At 38.7% G+C, this 21,567-nt stretch overlaps 6 protein-coding genes and 1 pseudogene across 6 annotated transcripts; 3 read left to right on the top strand and 4 right to left on the bottom strand.

The window, feature by feature from the left end:
- Nucleotides 1-3,758: 3,758 nt before the first annotated feature.
- Nucleotides 3,759-4,271, bottom strand: LOC148298138 (taxoid 14-beta-hydroxylase-like). The gene has a single exon (XM_088249877.1). It carries the CDS (start codon nt 4,269-4,271, stop codon nt 3,759-3,761), a length of 513 nt encoding a protein of 170 aa, XP_088106003.1.
- A 579-nt stretch (nt 4,272-4,850) lies between these two features.
- LOC148298137 (beta-amyrin 28-monooxygenase-like) lies at nt 4,851-5,695 on the bottom strand. Its single transcript, XM_088247440.1, has 2 exons — nt 5,395-5,695; nt 4,851-5,284 (listed from the first exon to the last, which is right to left on the bottom strand). The coding sequence occupies exons 1-2, from the start codon at nt 5,668-5,670 to the stop codon at nt 4,982-4,984; spliced, it is 579 nt and encodes a 192-aa protein (XP_088103566.1). The 5' UTR covers nt 5,671-5,695; the 3' UTR covers nt 4,851-4,981.
- A 411-nt stretch (nt 5,696-6,106) lies between these two features.
- Nucleotides 6,107-7,281, bottom strand: LOC110765807 (taxane 14-beta-hydroxylase-like; annotated as a pseudogene).
- A 993-nt stretch (nt 7,282-8,274) lies between these two features.
- On the top strand, nt 8,275-8,673 carry LOC110765709 (protein ACCELERATED CELL DEATH 6-like). Its single transcript, XM_021968914.1, has one exon. It carries the CDS (start codon nt 8,275-8,277, stop codon nt 8,671-8,673), a length of 399 nt encoding a protein of 132 aa, XP_021824606.1.
- A 614-nt stretch (nt 8,674-9,287) lies between these two features.
- LOC110765624 (glucan endo-1,3-beta-D-glucosidase-like) lies at nt 9,288-11,504 on the bottom strand. The gene has a single exon (XM_021968789.2). The coding sequence runs from the start codon at nt 11,496-11,498 to the stop codon at nt 9,411-9,413; it is 2,088 nt and encodes a 695-aa protein (XP_021824481.2). The 5' UTR covers nt 11,499-11,504; the 3' UTR covers nt 9,288-9,410.
- Nucleotides 11,505-13,645: 2,141 nt separating this feature from the next.
- On the top strand, nt 13,646-16,440 carry LOC110765627 (cytochrome P450 98A2). The gene is made up of 3 exons (XM_021968794.2): nt 13,646-14,321; nt 15,084-15,481; nt 15,628-16,440. The coding sequence occupies exons 1-3, from the start codon at nt 13,826-13,828 to the stop codon at nt 16,270-16,272; spliced, it is 1,539 nt and encodes a 512-aa protein (XP_021824486.1). The 5' UTR covers nt 13,646-13,825; the 3' UTR covers nt 16,273-16,440.
- A 1,800-nt stretch (nt 16,441-18,240) lies between these two features.
- On the top strand, nt 18,241-20,553 carry LOC110765628 (cytochrome P450 98A2-like). The gene is made up of 3 exons (XM_088247118.1): nt 18,241-18,844; nt 19,143-19,540; nt 19,822-20,553. Exons 1-3 carry the CDS (start codon nt 18,361-18,363, stop codon nt 20,464-20,466), a joined length of 1,527 nt encoding a protein of 508 aa, XP_088103244.1. The 5' UTR covers nt 18,241-18,360; the 3' UTR covers nt 20,467-20,553.
- The last annotated feature ends 1,014 nt before the right edge of the window (nt 20,554-21,567 follow it).

Raw genomic sequence — 21,567 nt, 5'->3', positions numbered from 1 at the left:
CAAAGTAAACGGCCAACGATTGAAGCCATACTTGGAAGTCAATTTTGATCAACAACGGACTTCCATTACTTTGCATGATCCAGAGTGATGACCTCGCAAGTCAGGCCGAGGACTATAAACCAAGCGCTTGTTGGGAGGCAACCCAACTAGGTACCTTCGTTCCTTGTTTTTAATTTTTCTCTCTTTATTTTCCATCCTTCTATGCCTTTACTAATTGTTACATGCATTTACTTTAAACATTGAGGACAATGCTGAGTTTAGGTTTGGGGGTGTGGAATTTTGTTGTTTGTTGTCGTTTGAGTTTTGAGTCGAAAAGAAAAAGAAAAAGAAAAAAACAGATTTTGTGTTCCAAAGAAAGGAACTTTGTGTTTTAAAGAACATTTCTCGATTAGTTCAAGCCACATGATGATTGAAACATGTTCCAGATGTGTTACAGAAGTTATTTCGATCATTAGATAACTTTAAAACCCAGAAAATAGCAAAAGAGGTTATTATGTTCTTATTTTGGTCAAAAACAAAATTTTTGCCTATTTTTGTTGTTGATGTTTTTCATGTAAATTTGAAGCCACCAACATGTTTAGAATGATTATTATGATGTTTTAAAACAGGTTTGGGGGTCTCAAGTAGTTTACATGACGTTTTAGGAAGATTTGAAGCTAAAAAAGGGCCTAAAACCAAAAAAAAGGCTAGCTGCAATCTGCCCAGAATATGAAGATTTTTCGTCACAAATTGACTTTTCTGCGACGGTGTTCATCAGATTTTGCGTTGCTAAAGGTTTTCTGCGACGGTGTTCATCAGATTTTTCGTCGCTAAAAGTCAAATTTCCAGAATTTTTTTATTTCATTCCAAATCATTTCAAATCCATTCCATTTGCAATCAGAGATTTCTAGGAGCTATTCCAGGTGTGTCCTCTTCCTTTTGATGAAATTTCTCTATTCTTAAGCAATTAGGACTCATAAATTCATGCATAATTTTTTTTGCAAACTCACAAAGTTCCTTTCACTTTTGAAAAAATAAAAATTTGTTAAAGCTTTTACTTTCTCTTACTAATAGTGATGTTTATGTGATGTTTGATCATATTTCTTTAACTAGAGCGTTGCTATGAAAGTTTATGCATCATAATTAGAGCACTTCACTTAGCCATGCTTCAAGTCTTTTGATGGACAAGGTAGCTATACTTGGATGATTGTGGAGAAATAGTGGAGACTACCATTGTGAGATACTTGAGCCGAATTGCCATTTATTGAGAGAGTATTTGGGGATTATTCTTATTCACTATTTTCATTCTTTCTTATTTAGATTGATCTCAATTAGGCTTTTGAATTGAATACTAAAAACTAATCTCTGTTTTGTATGAATCATCTTATGCTTTTACTTTTGAGTTGGATGGACCTTGAGAGATGATGTTAGGCTATGCATGTTCTAACCACCAAATAAAGCCTCATGTCCTACCCATTGTGTGTGCCATCAACCCTTTGAAGCCAAACACTTAGCCTTTTCTTTCATCACCCACAATATTTCTTTACCTTGTTTTTACCCTATTTTGAGCCATACCCTATAACTTGGGATATACCATAGCACATGAAGATAAGGATGAAGGTTAAGCTCTACATCAACAAAAAGATGTGGCATGTACCGAGGAAATATGTGCTTAAAAAAAATATAAAAAAAAAAGAAAAAAGAAAAAAGAAGAGAAATATATTCTATTGCAAAAGGAAAAGAAAAAAATAAAGCATATAAAAAATCCTGGATGCCTTTATGAAGTAAATTTGAAGAGCCAAGCCGTATAATACGATAAATTCCTTGGTATGTCTCAAGTTCTAGTATTTCCTATCCTTTCTTTCATAACCCATAACCTAGCCTTACATTACAACCATAGTAAAGACCTAAACGGATCTTTGGGAACTTCTTACTCGAAAGTGGAGGTATGTACTTCATCTGTGGTTCTTAGTATTTGATTTCCTTTCCATGAGATCTATTTTCAGAAATTGCCTTTTATTCATCTTGGATGCGTATGTGTCTTATATTTTGATTTCTTCACCTAACTTCATTCACATATGCGAGGTAAGAGTGCAACCCTAGGTTCTGTGAGAAAATTGAGAGTTATCCAGTGAGGCCTAGAGTCAAGGCGAATTTGTACACACGCCGAGTGTGGTTATCTTTAAGTTAGAGTGCGTGGAGTATTGGCTTTACACTTTACACTATGGTGCATTTTATTTGTAATGACATAACTTTAGTTTTTGAATTGTGATTGGCATTCATTGGTTATTATTAGTTTGTTGGAAGTATTGCTTTAATGAATTTGTTTTGAAAGGAGCGTTTGTGGGTGTCGTGACTGGTAAACCCTCAGGAGACACAACTCCTCCTACTAGGGACACCTAGAGGTTTAAAGGCTTGTGGCACATGCTAAGTGCCATCGAAATTACCTGCGAAAGTGGTTTAGTTTAGTTTGTTTGTTTTAATTTATTTTTGATTTTCAGTTTTGCTCGAGGACTAGCAAAAGATAGGTTTGGGGGTATTTGATAAGCCTATATTTTATATATATTTTATGCCTCCTTTGCTTATTTATTTGTTAATTTCCTTGAATTAAATTGGTTGTTTTAATTGGTTTTGTGAGATTTGTGAAGGAATTGTGAAATAGGAGAAAGTGGGCAAAAAAAAAGGGCAAGAAGATGAAGATTGGAGTTTAATTAAAAAAGAAGCCAAGTCATTCCTTTTGTTGCAAGGAATGTTGTATTAATTTCCTAGTTCAAGAGGGTTCAAGTCTTATCAAGTCAAACAAGGAGAAATAAAGAAGACCTTATTTTAGAAGGAATCCTATTTTTATACCAATTGTAATTATACCTTAGGTAGGATTTCTAGGAGTGTTATAAATAGAGAGTTTAGGTCATTGTTCAAGGGATCCATTACCCATTATCCATCCGCGATCCCCCATCATCTACCATCACATTCCTACACATTCAGACTCATAGCCAAAACACTCAAAGGAGAGAGAGTTTTGGAGAGACAAAGAAGACGACCTGAAGCGAGAGTTGCTGTTGTGCAGAGATCAAATCTTCAATTGGTTTTTTCTTTCCTATGACACTGTTTATCATGGTTTTTATTAAAGTTGTCATGAACTAATTTCTTCTTGCTAGGGCTACGATGTAGCCTAGCCATGAATACTCAATTACTTTAGTCAATGTTAGTTCCAAGTATTTTTCCATGTTGAGTATCTTTTACCATGCTTAATACTTTGAATGTTTGGCCAACATTTAATTGTTTTGATGCTAAATTGACGATAGGGATATCCAATTTAGGGTTGCTTCTTGTAATAGATGCCATGAGTTACATGATTAGACAGGGATGTTTGTCATGACTTATGTGGTTGTTTTACAGATTTTCCAAGGAGTTTAATGGGTTCTTATTATCTTAATTCCATCACTAGGGATAGAGTGGGTTGGTAATAAGAATACTTTTGGTATAACCAGGGATGGAGTATCGAATAAAGTAGGGAAAATCAACTGTCAACATGGAGAATAATTAGGATTAACATGCTAAGGGAATTGGGTAGAATTGGTTATGGTGAAATCGGAAGCTCTAGTGCTCTCATAACTTGAATCTCACTATTTTATTTTTCTAAGCTTGCTTTTATTCATTGTTTTAGTTAATTAATCAATCAAAATCTCATCATTCAATTGTTCAAATAAAGTCTTGGGTTAATCACAATTGGTACTTAGTAAATTAAATCACTCTTCGTGGGAACGACATTTCACTTTTCACTGTATTACTTGTGCGGATTGTGCGCTTGCAACAAATTTCACAACAAGGTGCTTCCTGGTTTCTTGGTCCATTTTTCCAACATATTGCTTCAGTGACTCAGGCTTCAAGAACAACATAAGAGCATTTCGTACACGCTTGTGATCATTTCCACTCAGCTCCAGTATATTCCGGTCACCCAAAATCATACGAATAGACTCTGTCTGTTGGCTGGTAATGGTGCTGCCATCAGTGGTGAATATAAACTTGTTTGCAGCCTGTCCATGAATGAAGACTGTTGGTTTCCCAAAGAGACTTAGCTTCGAAACTGAACCGTACGTTCTGATTCTTTGTTCAAGCCATTTTTCAGCAGTATTGGCACGCATGGCTCTGGGAAGACCAAGGCTCTGGCCTATTATGGGCAGCCCGAGTGAGCCTGGAGGAAGCCTAGTTGATGGCTTTTTTCTTCTTGCAAGGAGAAGGAAGATGGGGATGAGGAAGAGGAAAACTGTGATGAGAAGAAGGACATCCATGATTTGTGAGGCTTTGTTTGTGGAGTGAAAGAACAGGAGTTTAATCCATCTTCAATTCAATGCAATTCAAGGAAAGCTAAATATGTTTTTGTTGGCTTCTGGGAGGGTATCTCATGTGCCTATAAGTCAACTATTCCATTTAGAACTCTGAAAACAAAACCCCACCAAACTTCTTGGTTTACAAGTGCACTTATACTTCTATCAAAGAATGCAAAGTATGCCTTGTAATATAATAAGTAACAGTTCAACATCATGTGTTGTATAATTCACTGTTTCTATACATTTAATAAATTAAAGAAATTAGTATAAGGTGTCCAAGTTCTCTGGAATTATTCCCTCATTGTTTTTGTTTATTTAACCAGACAGAAAAACTTGACATATAGCTAGAACTTTTGTTTTTTGTTATTAAAAGGTTCCAAGTTCGAATTCCCCCCCTTCCCTTGATATAGCTGGAACTAAGTTGGAAAGGTTAGTCTAAAATCACAGAGACAGATTAGAATGGTTTCTTTTCAATTTTTGCACACAGGAGCCCATAAATCTCATAAACGCTCTCGTGGCACGTTTTCGTGTAACATAATATACAATCTCTAGAGGTTGCTCGATAGAATTTGATTGCTTTAAATGCACGAATAGCATATAATATCGTTCCACATCGAGACATTTCGTATAGCTAGCATGATAAGTATTGAAGTTGATCAAACATCTTAACATTACATTTGTTTCCTTGGCATGATTTCTATAGGTAGTCCTTGAGTAGGTACTGGCATGGGAACCCTACTGAACTTGTTGTCTGCGCATAGCTTCCATGTGAATTGAGTTACCATATAATGGATTGCAACAAGGATTTCAATCCTGGCAAACTCATATCCTGGACATATTCGTGTTCCTCCTCCGAATGGAACAAAGCTGTAGGGTGGAACTGATTTTTGGTTCTCGAACCTACTTGGATCGAACTTTGATGGCTCAGGGAATATGCTATCGTCATTGTGTGTCATAGGAATAACCCAGAATATCTAGCAATATTTGATGTTAGGATTTTCATCAATATTTCTATCTTTTTGAAAGAGAATGAGAATGAGAACTTCTGTAAATATATATATGCTTATAGTAAATTTGAACTTACTTGCCACCCTTGAGGGATGAGGAATCCTCCATACTCAAGATCTTTCATAGCCCTCCTCATGCCACCAAAAACAGGAGGAGTTGTCCTCAGAATTTCCATTGTTACCCTCCATGTGTACTTCATCTTAGCAAGGTCTTCCCATGTCAGAAGTTCCCCAAAGGATTTGCTTCTAGCTATTTCTTCCTGTTCTGCAAACACAAATGAACAAGCATCAATCACATTAGCTTCATTTTTCGTTAGCGATCCAATGGAATAAGGTAAACTCGAACGCTTCATTTTGAAAGAGACTTCAGGAATAATGTTTTCTCTTATTCAAAACTGTTCAACTTACACGATTACAGAGAGATGCTTTTATATCAGAGGATCAGAATATTAAAACTAGCTTTTGAGTTGTAAGACAGATACTATAATAACACTACAACTAGCTGACACCATCATATACAGTACTATGGAATATTAGCCGACACCATCATATACAGCACTATGAAATATTAAATAAAGTGGTCAGTCAATTATTCTTGGTCAGTCAATTATTCTTTCTGTTTATCACACCCCCGCAAGCTGAACGGTGGGGGACGAACCGGAAGCTTGGACACGAGGGTAGAAAAGCGAGCAGTAGACAATCCTTATTCTTTCTGTTTATCACATTTTTCGTACGTCGTGTAGAATTTTATGAGTAGGGGGATTATGCATACCTTGAAGAACGGCTGCATAAACAGCAGGTTCATTAGCTAGAAGCCGCAAAAGAAAAGTAATGACCACAGATGAAGTGTCATATCCTGCAACCATAACTATTATGATATTGTGCAAGATCTCTTTTTCAGTTAATTCTTCTTCATTGTCAACATTTCGAATGCTAAGCAAGCAAGTGATAAGGTCTTGGAGTGGTAAAGCAGTTTTTTGCTCAAGTTGCATCCTCTTTTCACAAATTAGTTCCTTAAGCATGTTTTGAACCCTCTTGCTTGCCTTGATGCTGCAGTTGAAACGCGTGAACGGCAATTTAGAGGGACTGACCACACTCCTTCTATCATTCGTTGAAAACACTCAATGAGTTCGTCTCTGCGAGGTCCTCGTTCAACCCCAAAAAGCAGTGAGCATATAACGTTGAACGTGAGGTTCTTCATGAGAGGCAAGACCTATGAACAACGGAAAAACTTTGTTAATGTGAATTTTAATTCAGCGAATAAGTGCAGATTTACATATCTGTTAAACTGATTGGCCAACTAAACGCCTTTGCAGTAGGTATGGTCCCAACCTATATGAGTGTTAAGTGTAATTGACTCAAAAGCTTTTTATAGCGCTATAACTTACTGTTATTTTTTGCTTCCCATGCCAATTCAACTCAAGATGCTTCCTGATTTCTTCGTCCATTTTTCCTACATATTGCTTCAGTGACTCAGGCTTCAAGAACACCATAAGACCATAAGAGCATTTCTAACTCGCTTGTGATCCTCGCCACTCAGCTCCAATATGTTCCGGTCACCTAAAATCATTCGAGTAGACTCAGGTTGTTGGCTGGTAATGGTTGTGCCATCATTGTTGAATACAAACTTGTTTGCAGCCTGTCCATGAATGAATACTGTTGGCTTGCCAAAGAGACTACTTGGTTATTCTTTGTTCAAGCCATTTTTCTGCAGTGTTGTTGCGCATGGCTCGAAGAAAGCCAAGGCTCTGTCCTATTATGGGTAGTCCCAATGAGCCCGGAGGAAGCCTTTTCGATGATTTTCTTCTTCTCGTAATGAGAAAGAAGATGGGGATGACCAAGAGGAAAATGGTGACAAGAAGGGTATTCATGATTTGTGTGGCGTAATTTGTTTTTGCAAGAGTGTGAGGGAGGGATTCAAGAGAATGAAAAATCAATGCATTTGGGGCGAGTCTAGTAAAAGAAAGGAAAAGAAGATAAATGCTTTTTTCTTTTTAGGGTTTCGGGCGGGTGTATCGAAATATGCATAAGCACATTCAATGGCGGATCCAAGATTCTCGGGCCAAGGGGTCTTGGTGTAAAAGTGTCGAAATTTTTCCTACGAAGAAAATAACACTTAAAAAATAGAAAGACAGTGACGGCACAAGGTGGTGGTTAGCGCCGGCAGAGAGGTAGTGGTGGAGGTTGGGAGGTTGGGCTCCTGGGGTTGTGAGATATTAATTTGGGAATGAAAGGGTTTGGGTATGTGTTGTGGAGTCGGATAAATGGGAGGGGCAGAGGATGATCTTTTGTTTTGGTTTTTTATTTTTTTTGGTCCTAGTTCCACCAATGTACTGAACCATATAACCAAGAAAATTGGAACAGAGAGGAGACACAAAGAAAATTGGTAGAGATTATGTTATTTCCGATCTTATATTAAATTCTTTTACTAATAAGAGTAACCAATAACTCATATCTTGAAAAGTGCTTTGATTTAATGGCCTCAAAGGTGTTACATTTGTGTTAACAACATTGTTTGAACATGACCTGTATATGATATAACTTGGGACTAACTGGCTCTTAATTACGATATTTCTCTTCTCAATGGTATAAAAATATAGTCCCACCAGAATTTGCCAAGAAGATGATGTCCTCTCCTCGAGGGAAAGCGACTTGATCAAGAAGAGGAATTCATGCAATGGGAAGAAACTGAAAGGAAGTTTCCCTTTAAGTTAGCCCATTGACTGAAGAGTTTAATAATAAGCCATATTAGACTATTGGTACCTTGACGTAAATTGGCAAATAATTACAATGAGAAAGTTTTTATTTTATTTTTTTATCAATGGGGTGAGGAAATTTTGCAAACTTGGCATCTCCTCTCTAACATCTATATATAATTAAGGGGTCTTTAAACATAGTGTTCATACAATTCCACTTTGAGAAAGTTTTTGAGAGAGAAAATAAGTTGGAAGCTAGCCATGGATCCTTCTGTGTATGAGGCCGCAGAATCGGGCGATGTTGGTTTTTTCAGAAGAGCTAGACATGGTGATGTATCAGTTCTCCATCAGAAAACCCCCGCTCACAAAAATATTTTTCATATTGCAGCTGAATACAAACAATTACATTTCTTCAGAGATGTCCTATTTGATGATCAATCCTTGCTGTTTTGGGCTGACAATAAGAAGGGCAACACTCCTCTCCACGTAGCTGCGAGAGTAGGCTGTGATGAAGTTGTACAGTTCCTCATTGAACACGCAAAGAAACTTCTGCATATGGAACGAGCTGACGAGGAAAGAGGACCAAATGGTGAAGCTAACAAACTACTTCGAATCACTAATTTGCAAGGAGATACAGCATTTCATGTTGCTGCCAAATAGTGGTCTGGTTTAGTTTAGTTTGATTTCACCCGTGATTTTAATTCAACCAAAGTTGGACTGCGCCCACCCAAGATTAAGTGTGAGAGACTTTCTAGAAGACTTAACGAGTATTGATCAATTACACCCGACAATATTGTTTACAGGAGAGATTCATATTTAATATAAAAATCATGAACTTGAAAAAACTACGTGTCTGAAACTTAAAGATAAAGAACTTTTTGTACATGAGATTATCAAAATAGAGACCTTTTTTCTTTACAATGGCATTTTTGTTCAGTTATTTTTTTATGCTGTGAAAACACACTAGTGGTTTTTTTTAACTTAAAGATAATGCTTCCTTGTGAGCACACGTCTCTCCTGAGTGAACATCAGATTAAGCAAAACATTGTAGCTTGTTATTTGGAACACATCTTTCTTGGCATGAAAAGGAATTGAAAAGCTATACAGATGTTAATGTTTTGGCTTGGTCTTGCTCGTCGCATAGATATATAGTGAAGTTAGCTTTGAAATTTTGGTATATGAAAGCAGAGTTGGAAAAGCGAGAAGTGTAAGAGAGAGACAGAGAGGAGGAGGAGGGTTTGATTAGGTAGGGGTAGATGTATAGTTCATGACCATTGCTATAAATTGAACTTCTAATTGATTTAGTTAAGTTACATACATAAGAATGTGTTAAATATGCATGCTACCAACTAAAAAAAAATTGAAAAAAACACAACCTAAAGACTAATTAACAAAACTTAACTCAAAGATTGTGAACCTAAGTTCCTACTATGAATCCACCATAGGAGATTAGTGAGAGAGTTTCCATCATCAAAACCCTTTAAGCTCTTAATCTTCTCTAAAGCACCATCCTTATCATAAATCCCTTGCAAGGCATAGACAAAACCCTCCCATCCTTCCTCAACTCCTTCTCTACTCAAAGCTGGCAATGCCCATTCCACAATTTCCTTAGCAAAGCCATCATCAGAGAACAAGATCTCAGTGATTGGAGATATGGGCAGCAACTGAATTCCAAGCCTCATTTCTTTTGCCTCTGGAGGAGCAAACCAAAGTCCACTGTCTCTCTTGTTTGCCCATAAAATTCCCACAATCCTATTTTCCTTTGTGAACTCTTCCTCATAAAGTGTATCTCCTTCTCTTACATGCCACCACATTTGAGCTGCTTGAATTTCCAGAGCTGTAAGCATTGATCCACTGTCGAAAAGATTGGTGTCTCCATAAGCTAAGCCCATCAATGCAGCTGAGTAGTAAGCATTCACTGCCTCACTTGTGCTCTCTTGGTCCCTTCCATCTCCAAATTCAGCTAGTCCTCCAGCCCATGAGTGCAGTTTGTACAGATCAAAGCATCTCAACCGCGGATAGTTTGAATTCGATTGGTTGCCTAGGTTGATGAAATCTGCTGCAAGAGAGTAAGCTTGAGGTTTGTACTTGCTCCCCCATGCACGATCAATCTTTGCAAGCACTGAAATACCATAAACAAAATATCCAAGATGAAAATGGTGATCATTATAAACTCCAAACCCAAAATCTGCACCGCGATCGGTTGATCCTTGTTGGGTGACAAGTCCACCCCATTTAGGATCATACAAAAAACCATTCCCACTAAAAGTACCATCCAACCATGGCTCAATGGCGTCCGCCAAGTATTTCCTAATTGCTGGAACCACATCAAGACAATCCACCTCCTCAGCAATCAAAGCCAACCTTGCTGCTTTGGCAACCAGTTTCCCATAAAAGTATGAAGATTCAGTTGTTATTGGCGTCGACCTAAGAGCCTTAACATCACGACGAAGCGCATAAACAATTTCAGGGTATGAGGCTTGTTTAACACCTCCGATTGAATGCCAAGTGACTGATACATTATGGGATTTCAACTCCCACAAATCGCCAACGATACCAACCAAATCACCATCAATGCTCTTGTACTTGAAATCCTCCAAAACAGTAGCGTTAGACAGAAGTTGAAGATGGAGAGGATGAGCTAGCATAAGCAAATCTCCTCTTCCATACTTTTCCCATTTATATTCCAGAGTGAATGGCTTTGTGAACATAGCTTCGCCAGAAACAGGGTAAGCAGAACTAAACCGGTCAAGGATTGCCATGTATTTTGGATCAGAACCCGGCACCAATGCAATCCGAATAGTCCCAGAATAGCCATCAAAAGTTAAGGTTGATGGGCTGCTTCTAGTCAAAATAGCTGGGGAGGAGGTGTACATAACCCATGTCTGATTGTTGTCAAGCTGGACGATGAACTTGGTCTTTGAGTTGCTCGAATAGGATTCGAGGATTGCGTGAATGGTTGAGACAGAAACCGCAGTGGGGCTAGACACATTGCAGGTGACATAGGGGCTTCCTCGAGCCAGGAAGAAACGAAGGTTGGAGGATGGAAAGTCCAAGGTGACACTGAGATCAGTGAAGGCAGAAATTACACGGCCGCTGTTATTTGCTGTAGCTAAGTTGGCGCTGGTTTGGGAGGCAGAGATGGTGAGGTCAGGTACAAAGGTTTGGGAGATGAAAGCAGAGGTGGAGGAGAGAGATGGGTAGGAGAGAGATAGAGAAGATGAGGATGAGTTGATGCTGTACGGGTGGAAGTACTCGGGTTTGTCGCCATCGTTGAGAGCAAAGTTCTGGAAAAAAGAATTGGTAGGGAGAGGGGTGGTGAGGAGGTTTGCAGAGAAGAAGCTTGAAGGGTCAGGGAGGATTGTGGATTGGGTTGGAGGGAATTGGAATGAGGATGATAATGAGGTGGTCTGTGGAATTAGTGAAAGAGCTGAAACACAAAGGATGAGAGCAAAAGTGAAAGCCGAAGTGAGGTTGTTTGCCATTGCGCCTTGTTGCGATCGTGAAGTCTCTCTAAAATTGGCCTCATATTTATAAGTTTTTTCAAGATGTTCCTAGTTGTGCGAGGTGTTTTTTTTTTCTGGTTCCTTTAGGAAATTGAAAAATTTATCTGCTGTATTTTTACTTTGCTTTTGTTTTGTAAGTCCTATTATAACTAGAGATTTGTTTCCTAGTGTTGTAATCTTTGTATATTCGTCACTATTGAAGGAGATAATTTTTCTTCGTCTTCCTAATTTCTTAGGGAAGAGTTGTTTGCTGTTCTTGTTCCTTTGTTTTTGTTTTTGCTCTGTTTCGTTTTAGTTCGTGAAGAAAATTAAAAACAATTTTCTATGCAATCTTTGTATATTCCTCACCAAAGAAAGTTTATACGGAATTAAAAAGGGTAAATTTTGAAAAAGAAAAGGGGAGGGAGTTTTCAAATCATGTTCCAGATGAGGAAGAAATTTATGGTCAAATTTAGAGTTCTTTTCTTCTTTTTTTGGTTGGTTATATTTATAGGCACAAGCAGAAGGCCTGGTCAATGAAATCCATTTGAAAGAGACGGAGCTAGAAAGACTGAATGGGTTGTGGAGGAAGCTTGAAAGCAGCAACATGGAGATGAATACTGCTAGAAACCGGTTTGGACGAAGCACATCTTTTAAAGGATCTGCTTCCTCTGATTATATTCTTGATGCTCATCACCATAGATATGCCGACGGCCAAACAGAGAGTCAGCAGAGGCTCATGCTGCTCGGGTACGTTTTAAGCTTTGCACATCTTGGTCTTCAATAAGATCTCATTTTGAAGAGTGATATCAATCTTTCCAAATTCTGTTTATATGCTAAACAACCTGATGTGTCTTGTATTGTAAAATGCGTGGTCAATTTGGTTGTATGAAATATTCTTTGTTACGAGAATGCCCATGCTACGTCAGCACACTTAATAGTTTTGTGAATGAAAATGAATGAAAGTGGTAAAGTGAGAAAATTTCAGCAATTTTTAGAGATTCAGGGGGTTAAGTGAGAAAATTTAAATTTAACGGGTAAAAATAAACCTTTTATTATTGTACACCGAAGTTCTGGACTGCCTACCTCCTCACCAACCTTACATATTTTGCCCCATAAAAATTAAAAAAAAAAAAAAACTTTTGTTTTGATTTTGTGTTCTTTTAGTTTTTCGGGTTACATCCTCACCAACTTTTGATTCCTTCATCCCTACGCTGTGCTAAAGTCCCTATCATCATTTCCAACTTCACCAACCGCCTCCAACAACAAAAAATAAATAAAAAATAAAAAATCTTCACCAACCGCCAAAGACTAACTGAAAACCTTTTCCCCACACACCACACTCACAACTATATCCTTTGCTTATTACTAAGTTACTACAAAGGTGGGCCCCATCCAATGCTAATTTTGCAAACAAAATCATGTACTAGTGCAATGTTTGTGTTAATTATAATAAAACATGTATATTTTTCTATTAGTATTATATTTTAGGATTTTGTCCATACATTAATCAAAGTGAGGATCGTTTAAAGTAATATTAAGATCCTTAGATGAACCATGTGATATATATATATATAGATGATTAAACAGTTTCCAATTTGAATGATGATTTAGTAAATGAATAGTTTTGATTATGATATGCGTACGATGAAGATTTGTTAATCACAAAAGCGTGGATAATGACGAGAAGCTAAATATGATTTTATATTAAGATTTTATTTGGTTCACGGAAATTAAATGATGAGAAATTAATCCTCATGTAGTTTTTCATGGTAAGAAAAATCGAAGATTATTTTTTCATGTTTGGTAATATTGGGAAAATAACAAGAAACCATCATTTTATTTCCTTTCGCATGTTTGGTTAGTACAACAATTGTAAATAAATTTAGTTTAGCTTGCAATTATATCTTTAAATAACAAATAATTTCTCATTCCTAAGTCTCTTTTCTTTTCTTATGAAGTAAACTTGTTGCCCACTTATTTTATAGTAAGTATACTAATTAATGACCCCACCTCAAAGCTTAAAGTATTCATATACCACCAAAGGGAAGGGTAAACCATCTCCTAAAACCAGTTCTCCTCCCACCCATGAGTTGGTACATTCCACTCTCACCAACTCTAATCCTCCAAATTGTATATGCTTGGTGGGTCACCCACACTCTCTCTCTCTCTCTCTCTCTCTCTCTCTCTCTCTCTCTACAATACAAATCCATTCACCAACTCCATCCAATCGTCTCTCATATATATGATATATCAACCTCCCTCTAACTCCAACTCCAACCTTTGCCCAATTCAACGCTGCTCTCCTCAATTTTCATTTCATCAACATGGCTCTCTCTGAACTAGCCCTTCCAATCTCATCAATCATCATCTTTATCTTCCTCGCATACAAGCTCTACCAACGGCTGAGATTCAAGCTCCCACCCGGTCCGCGTCCATGGCCGATCGTCGGAAACCTCTACGACATAAAGCCAGTGAGATTTCGCTGCTACGCAGAGTGGGCTGAGGCCTACGGGCCCATCATATCGGTGTGGACGGGGTCGACGCTAAACGTCATCGTGTCCAGCTCAGAACTGGCAAAGGAAGTGCTCAAAGAGCATGACCAGAAGCTGGCTGATCGGCATAGGAGCAGATCAGCAGCGAAGTTCAGCAAGGACGGCCAGGATCTCATCTGGGCTGACTATGGGCCCCACTATGTTAAGGTGAGGAAGGTGTGCACTCTGGAGCTTTTCTCTCCCAAGAGGATCGAGGCTCTCAGACCCATTAGGGAAGATGAGGTCACTGCCATGGTTGAGTCCATTTTCAAGCACTGCACCAATCCCGGTACGTATTTAATTAATTAATTAAATGGTAATGATAGTGAGATATAAAATATGGATTTTTTTTTTCTTTTTATGAGGATTTTTTTTTAAAAGTTAGCCAACTATGTAGGAGGAGGTGGTGTAAAAGATAACAAAGGAAAGGAAAAGTCAACGATAATAAGCTCTTATTTTGATTCTTGAAGCCTATTTTGTCCACTTTGGTTTTGTCTTGCTGTAAGTTATGCGTATATATGTGCTTTGTCACGTTTGTCCTTTCCGTGAGCTTCAACAATATGCCAAATGCCATTTGGATATGTATCTTGAGTGAAATAAATACCGCGGCTTCGATCTTCTATTTTAATTTAATCTAAATTATGAGAAGGAGAATTTGAACGCTGGTGTAGAATGAGTAGCACATTCGCTATAGTTAATTTGGCCGAACTTATGTTTGCAAATGCCATTTTGATTAAGTGGCAATAATTGTTTTTTTTTTTAACTGCAAATTTTGCGGCAATTTATTTATTTATTTTTAATAAAAGGGTTTCTCCCGGAAAAAATAAACACAACAGAATAAAACTTTGATTTATAGAAAAACTTACATAGTTAATTTTGATTAAACAAAATTATAGTACTTAGTGTGACAGTAATATATATGCATAGAAAATATTCATCACAATTTGGTGAAATTTTTTTTTAGTGAAGAAGTATTTGGGAGCAGTACTTAATGTTACATCTTAAATGATATGATTGTAATTTGTTATTGACTTGAATTACCATATTGCAGAAAACTATGGGAAAAGTTTGTTAGTGAAGAAGTATTTGGGAGCAGTGGCTTTCAACAACATAACAAGGCTAGCATTTGGGAAACGTTTCGTTAACTCAGAGGACGTAATAGATGAGCAAGGGCTAGAGTTCAAGGCCATTGTAGCCAATGGACTCAAGCTTGGTGCATCGCTTGCCATGGCCGAGCACATTCCATGGTTGCGATGGATGTTCCCGCTCGAGGAAGAGGCATTTGCCAAGCACGGGGCACGAAGGGACCGGCTCACTAGGGCAATCATGGAGGAGCACACACAGGCACGAAACAAGAGTGGTGGTGCCAAGCAACATTTTGTAGATGCATTGCTCACATTGCAGGACAAGTATGACCTTAGTGAGGACACTATTATTGGACTTCTTTGGGTAAGTACTGTAGTAACATACAAAATATTTTAGTTTTTTTAGTTTTTTTTATTTATGGACGAATAAAAATTATTATTTGGGATACAAAATAAAACCAATTAATATGGTAGAAATTTAACAATATCAGCACTCAAACTTTTGTGCAGGATATGATTACTGCAGGCATGGACACCACAGCCATAACCGTTGAATGGGCCATGGCCGAGCTGATCAAGAACCCAAGAGTGCAACAAAAGGCCCAAGAGGAGCTAGACCGGGTCATCGGGTTCGAACGGGTCATGACCGAAACCGATTTCTCAAACCTCCCTTACCTACAATGTGTAGCAAAGGAAGGCATGCGGTTGCACCCTCCAACCCCGTTAATGCTCCCCCACCGAGCCAATGCCAATGTCCAGATCGGTGGCTACGACATCCCCAAGGGATCCAACGTTCACGTGAATGTTTGGGCCGTAGCGCGTGACCCGGTGGTATGGAAAAACCCGTATGAGTTCCGGCCCGAGAGGTTCCTTGAGGAGGACGTTGACATGAAGGGCCATGATTTTAGACTACTTCCGTTTGGGGCGGGTAGGCGGGTATGCCCGGGGGCCCAACTCGGCATCAACTTGGTGACCTCCATGTTGGGGCATCTACTGCACCATTTCAGTTGGACCCCGGCAGAAGGGGCAAAACCAGAGGATATTGACATGTCGGAAAATCCAGGACTTGTTACTTACATGAGAACCCCATTACAAGCCGTGCCTACTCCAAGGCTTCCATCGCACTTGTACAAACGCGTGGCTGCAGATATGTAACTTTTAGTTTCTTCTTCAAGTTTTGTTATCTCTCTATCCCTATTGGGTCATTAAGTCCCATAACGAATCAAAACATGTTCCGCCATTATGGTCTTTACATTAAAATATGTTTGTTATTATTCCTTCAAGAATATTTCAAGAAAAATATGATTCCTAATTTGCATTCAAGTATCTCCTCTTCCTCTCTTTAATCCACTCATCCAAAAGTCCATTCACCAACTCTATCTCAGTATGAGGACATCCCTGAGGAGGAGGTTAAGGTATAACCTAGTTTGAGCAATTATTTCCTTCTCGGCTTTGTGGATCCTAATCATACTATCGGTTCATTGATTTTGTAGGCCCTAGACATAAATGAAAGTTGAGGGCCTTTTATATTCAAAACAAGCTGCTTTTGCACAACAATAAAAATTGTTGAACCCATAAACTTGGGATAGCCGTAATATCACAATCATACGAGTAAAACAAAGGGATTGAGTGGTTCACCCATAAACTTGGGCTACATTCACTCGTTGTTGTATTTGTATATATGTGTAGAGAGTTATATTACATTGAGATAGGCTTGAGAGCCTTAGTAAATAAGAAGGATGGAGCTTGGGAGATGAGGAGAGAGTTGATGGTTCTCAGCCGAGCAATCTTGAGAGAGATCCCAGAGAGTGATCAACACCCTTGCCTCTTATAGGCCTTTCCCAATTGACTTTGGCAGTGGGCCTTGGCATAATGAGACCCTTGGGCTCATAAATGATGAGGCCCAAACAAAATATCGGCCTTGGTCATAACCGTGCGTCAACCAAAAAAAAAAGTTTGACTTTTAGGTGCTAAGTTGGTTAGTTGAAGTAAAAGAAGTAGGTGGTCAAGGTGCACCAGCCATGGTACTTATGGCGGGGCTGGGGTTTGACAGAAACACTGTGGTTGGTGTGGACCAGGCTTTAAGTCTAGTTTGGGCTTTTGGTCTTTTGTGTTGTTGTCAGCATATATACTGGATTAAACACAGTCCTAACTCAACTTTGGAAGGTTACCATCGCCTTAACAATCATATTTGCTATTTCTTTCCTTATGAATGGATTCTCTTTATACCAAAATAATAAATAAATAAAATAGGCCCAGTATATTAAAAAAAAATAAAAACACCCAAAAAATTCTTCATGAAGCTCAAAAAGCATCAATCACACACCGAAAAGGCATTTTTTGCTTATATAATTATTGGACTACATGGTTTTATAGGAGGTCTTGTGCGGTCACCCAACCCGCACACCATGTGTGACGGGTCTGCATACTGAATTAATGTGGCAACATAGTCCTAACTCAACTTTGGAAGGTTATCATCGCCTTAACAATCATATTTGTTATTTCGCTCCTCCCACCTATGAATCTATGATGGGATCGTTTCTACTTTAATTTTTGATCCAACAACACCTTCCTTACCAAACAATCTTTTTTCTATAGATGAAAATGGTGTGATTTGAGTTCTGGTGGTTGTGTTGTGTGTGTTTTTTTGTTTTGTTTTGTTTTTTTTGTGTGCAGAAGTAAAAAGAAGAAGCCCATTGAAGTCCCCCTATTTTTTTTCTTCGGTCAACTCTTAAACTGAAGTCCCTTGTTCATAGACAGACACGGGAGGATATCGGTAGTTGTAGACATGTAGTTGAGGAGAAAGACTTACCTGCACCGGGGATAGGACTGTAGTCCTATCTCCCTCCAATAGCAGCCCGCCACTTGTTCATTTTCTGACAAAATTGGACACATGGCGGGCTGCGATTGGAGGGGGATAGGACTACCGGTGCAGGCAAGTTTTTTTCGTAGTTGAGATGGTTGACCCGTCTCCTTTTAATGACGGTTGAGAATGTGTGTGGGCGATGCTTCTTCTGGCCACACTGTAGGGTCAGTCTTGTCCAAGTTGAGGTCGTCCGTACCAATTTGCATAATTAAGTTGAGTAAATATCACGTCGTCCAATTGCATTCCCCTTGCCTTTAAATTGCTCACCCATCCTCTCTCTCTCTCGACTCTCTGTCTCTCCTTACTCCACACATCCACAACTCAAAACAAAATCACTTCACCAAACTCTCTATCTCAGTGTTTCTCATTTCACATACATGGCTCTCTCTGGACTACTACTACTCCTTATCTTCATCTTCCTTGCTTACAAACTCTATCAAAGGCTGAGATTTAAGCTCCCGCCCGGCCCACGTCCGTGGCCAGTCGTCGGAAACCTCTACCACATAAAGCCCGTGAGGTTCCGGTGCTACGCGGAGTGGGCACAGGTTTACGGGCCCATCATCTCAGTGTGGACTGGATCCACACTGAACGTTGTAGTGTCGAGCTCCGAATTGGCAAAGGAGGTGCTCAAAGAGCATGACCAGAAGCTGGCTGATAGGCAAAGGAATAGATCAAGCGCCAAGTTTAGCAAGGATGGGCAGGACCTCATTTGGGCTGACTATGGGCCCCACTATGTTAAGGTCAGGAAGGTGTGCACTCTTGAGCTTTTCTCTGCAAAGAGGATTGAAGCTCTCAGACCCATTAGGGAAGATGAGGTCACTGCAATGGTTGAGTCCATTTTCAAACACTGTGCCATTCATGGTATGCATTTTATGTTCCCAAATTGCTTGCCTATGCTAGTTTTTCAAATGTCATTTGCAGTTTGTACTTTTTTAATTGTCTACACCGATATAATTCACTCATGTTATACTACATGTTTATTTCATCGTTCATTAATTCATATTACACTCGAATATCTATAATCGTAATTGAGTTTTCTGAGAGGAAGTACTTCAGGTTGATTGATTGGTATTGACTTTCATGAATTACCATATTTATTGTAACATATGATTGGATTCAATGCTGCTTTATTAGGTTGCATATTTAATGTATATTGCAGAAAAAAATGGGGAAAGTTTGCTAGTGAAGAAGTATTTGGGAAGAGTGGCATTCAACAACATAACGAGGCTAGCATTTGGAAAGCGTTTTGTTAACTCAGAGGATGAAATGGATGAGCAAGGCCAAGAATTCAAAGCTGTTGTTTCTAATGGAGTGAAGATCGGTGCATCGCTTTCGATGGCCGAGCACATTCCATGGCTGCGTTGGATGTTCCCGCTGGAGGAAGAGGCGTTTGCTCAGCATGGGGCACGAAGAGACCGACTCACTAGGGCAATCATGGAGGAGCACACACAGGCTCGCACCAAGAGTGGCGGTGCCAAGCAGCATTTTGTCGATGCATTGCTTACATTGAAGGACAAGTATGACCTTAGTGAAGACACAATTATTGGACTTCTTTGGGTAAGTAATGCATACATGCAGTCTTTTCAATTTGATATTTCAAAAAGAAGAGTTATTTATCTTATTATTGAAGTATTTTCATGTTAGATCGCATGTGTGACCCCAATCTAAGTTTTGCACAAACCCTCAAATTCTAACCTTGTTGCCAACTACTCATATTTCCTTTTTAATGTTCTTAGTTACGAGCTTCCTACCTTGGAGGGCGTATACCTTTCCGAAAACACTACACATATATATAAGGATCCGACATTTTAACCTAGTTATACCATTTGTGCATGCAGGACATGATTACTGCGGGCACAGACACCACAGCTATTTCAGTTGAATGGGCTATGGCTGAGTTGATTAAGAACCCGAGGGTGCAAGAAAAGGCACAAGAGGAGCTAGATCGGGTCATCGGGTTCGAACGGGTAATGACCGAAAACGACTTCTCAAATCTCCCTTACCTGCAATGTGTAGCAAAGGAAGCGTTGCGGTTGCACCCTCCAACTCCTCTAATGCTCCCCCACCGAGCTAATGCCCATGTCAAGATCGGTGGCTACGACATCCCCAAGGGTGCGAGTGTTCACGTAAACGTGTGGGCTGTAGCGCGTGACCCGGCGGTTTGGAAAGACCCGCATGAGTTCCGACCAGAAAGGTTCCTAGAGGAGGATGTTGACATGAAGGGGCATGATTTCAGACTACTTCCGTTTGGCGCCGGCAGGCGAGTATGCCCGGGAGCACAACTTAGTGTGAATTTGGTGGTGTCCATGTTGGGGCATCTATTGCACCATTTCCGTTGGGCTCCAGCTGAAGGGATGAATCCAAAGGAGATTGACATGTCGGAAAATCCAGGGCTTGTGACTTATATGAGAACACCATTACAAGCCGTGCCTACTCCAAGGCTCCCCTCGCGTTTGTACAAACGTGTTGCCGCAGATATGTAATGTACCTTTTAGTTTCTTCTGAAAGGATTTCAGTATCTTTATTGAAAGAATATTGAAAGAATAAATTTATTCCTATGGTTTTAGTAATTGAAATGATGGGACTGTTTATTTCTCCTGCTTATTTGGAAAAAAAAAAAAAAAGCATCCATTTTATGGATTTCCTTTAGCAAACGCCATATGTAATATTCCTCTTCATCATTAATCAAACTTGATAATTTAAATATATTTTTTTCAATATTTGCACTGCAAAGCATATATTGCTTGTTGAATATTTCCATACTTAATTTTTCAAATTTCTTAGTATGAAAAATTCACCAAAAAAAGATTCGATATGTGTTTAGGACTGTATTAAGTTGGCTTGGGATAATAACAACCTCGTAGGCAGCGGCGGACCCAGAAAATTTTCAAGGAAGGGGCAATATTTCAAAGCCTAAAAGCTTAACGAAAAAAACAACCAAATACCTTGATAATTTAAACGATATTTAAAAAGGCTAAAAACACTATATTTATCACATTAACCAATTCACCATGTTAATTATATACAAATAAACACCACATTGAAATATTAACCAATTCACCATATTAATCATATCAAACCACAACAATCTTTATTAATTAATTAAAAACTAAAAATATATGCAAATAAATAAATTCAAAAAAATCTATACAAAATAACCAAAACAAAAACTCATTCAATTAACCAAAACCCAACAATCCATCTTAATTAATTAAAGCATAAAGAGAAATAACTTTGAAATTTGGGAGAGAAATTAATTTTCCAAACAAATTGTGGAGGGTTGGTCCATTGGTGGATGGCTTATCTCTTCTGGTTTTGGAGTTGCCATGGCTTATGCCCACTTCACAACCCTTCTTTTGCCTCTAAAACAAATGGGTTTCTACCAAATGAATCAAAGAATTAATACAGAGAGGGAGAGAGATCCTTTCAGGGTTTCGTTGCTGAATGAATGTAATGGAATTTAGTTGTACCAATTTGAGAGAGTGAGAGATAGTCAATGATAATGAAAAAAGCACAAAGAGAAGCTAATGGATGATGGAGGCAAAGGAGGATTGAGAAAAAAGGAATGTGGTTGGGGAGTTGGC

The sequence above is a fragment of the Prunus avium genome, chromosome 1 (assembly GCF_965620075.1).
Source record: "Prunus avium chromosome 1, drPruAviu1.hap1.1, whole genome shotgun sequence".
NCBI classification, from domain to species: domain Eukaryota; kingdom Viridiplantae; phylum Streptophyta; class Magnoliopsida; order Rosales; family Rosaceae; genus Prunus; species Prunus avium.
The sequence above is the reverse complement of the archived record's forward strand: the minus strand, read 5'-3'. Positions and strand labels throughout refer to the sequence as shown.

Coding starts and splice junctions, on each gene's coding strand:
- LOC110765628 (XM_088247118.1), top strand. CDS start 18,361: ATGGCTCTCTCTGGACTACTACTACTCCTTATCTTCATCTTCCTTGCT. Junction 18,845..19,142: donor CAAACACTGTGCCATTCATG/GTATGCATTTTA, acceptor TGTATATTGCAG/AAAAAAATGGGGAAAGTTTG. Junction 19,541..19,821: donor CAATTATTGGACTTCTTTGG/GTAAGTAATGCA, acceptor TTGTGCATGCAG/GACATGATTACTGCGGGCAC.
- LOC110765627 (XM_021968794.2), top strand. CDS start 13,826: ATGGCTCTCTCTGAACTAGCCCTTCCAATCTCATCAATCATCATCTTT. Junction 14,322..15,083: donor CAAGCACTGCACCAATCCCG/GTACGTATTTAA, acceptor ACCATATTGCAG/AAAACTATGGGAAAAGTTTG. Junction 15,482..15,627: donor CTATTATTGGACTTCTTTGG/GTAAGTACTGTA, acceptor ACTTTTGTGCAG/GATATGATTACTGCAGGCAT.
- LOC148298138 (XM_088249877.1), bottom strand. CDS start 4,271: ATGGATGTCCTTCTTCTCATCACAGTTTTCCTCTTCCTCATCCCCATC.
- LOC110765709 (XM_021968914.1), top strand. CDS start 8,275: ATGGATCCTTCTGTGTATGAGGCCGCAGAATCGGGCGATGTTGGTTTT.
- LOC148298137 (XM_088247440.1), bottom strand. CDS start 5,670: ATGAAGCGTTCGAGTTTACCTTATTCCATTGGATCGCTAACGAAAAAT. Junction 5,285..5,394: donor TCATCCCTCAAGGGTGGCAA/GTAAGTTCAAAT, acceptor AAATATTGCTAG/ATATTCTGGGTTATTCCTAT.
- LOC110765624 (XM_021968789.2), bottom strand. CDS start 11,498: ATGGCAAACAACCTCACTTCGGCTTTCACTTTTGCTCTCATCCTTTGT.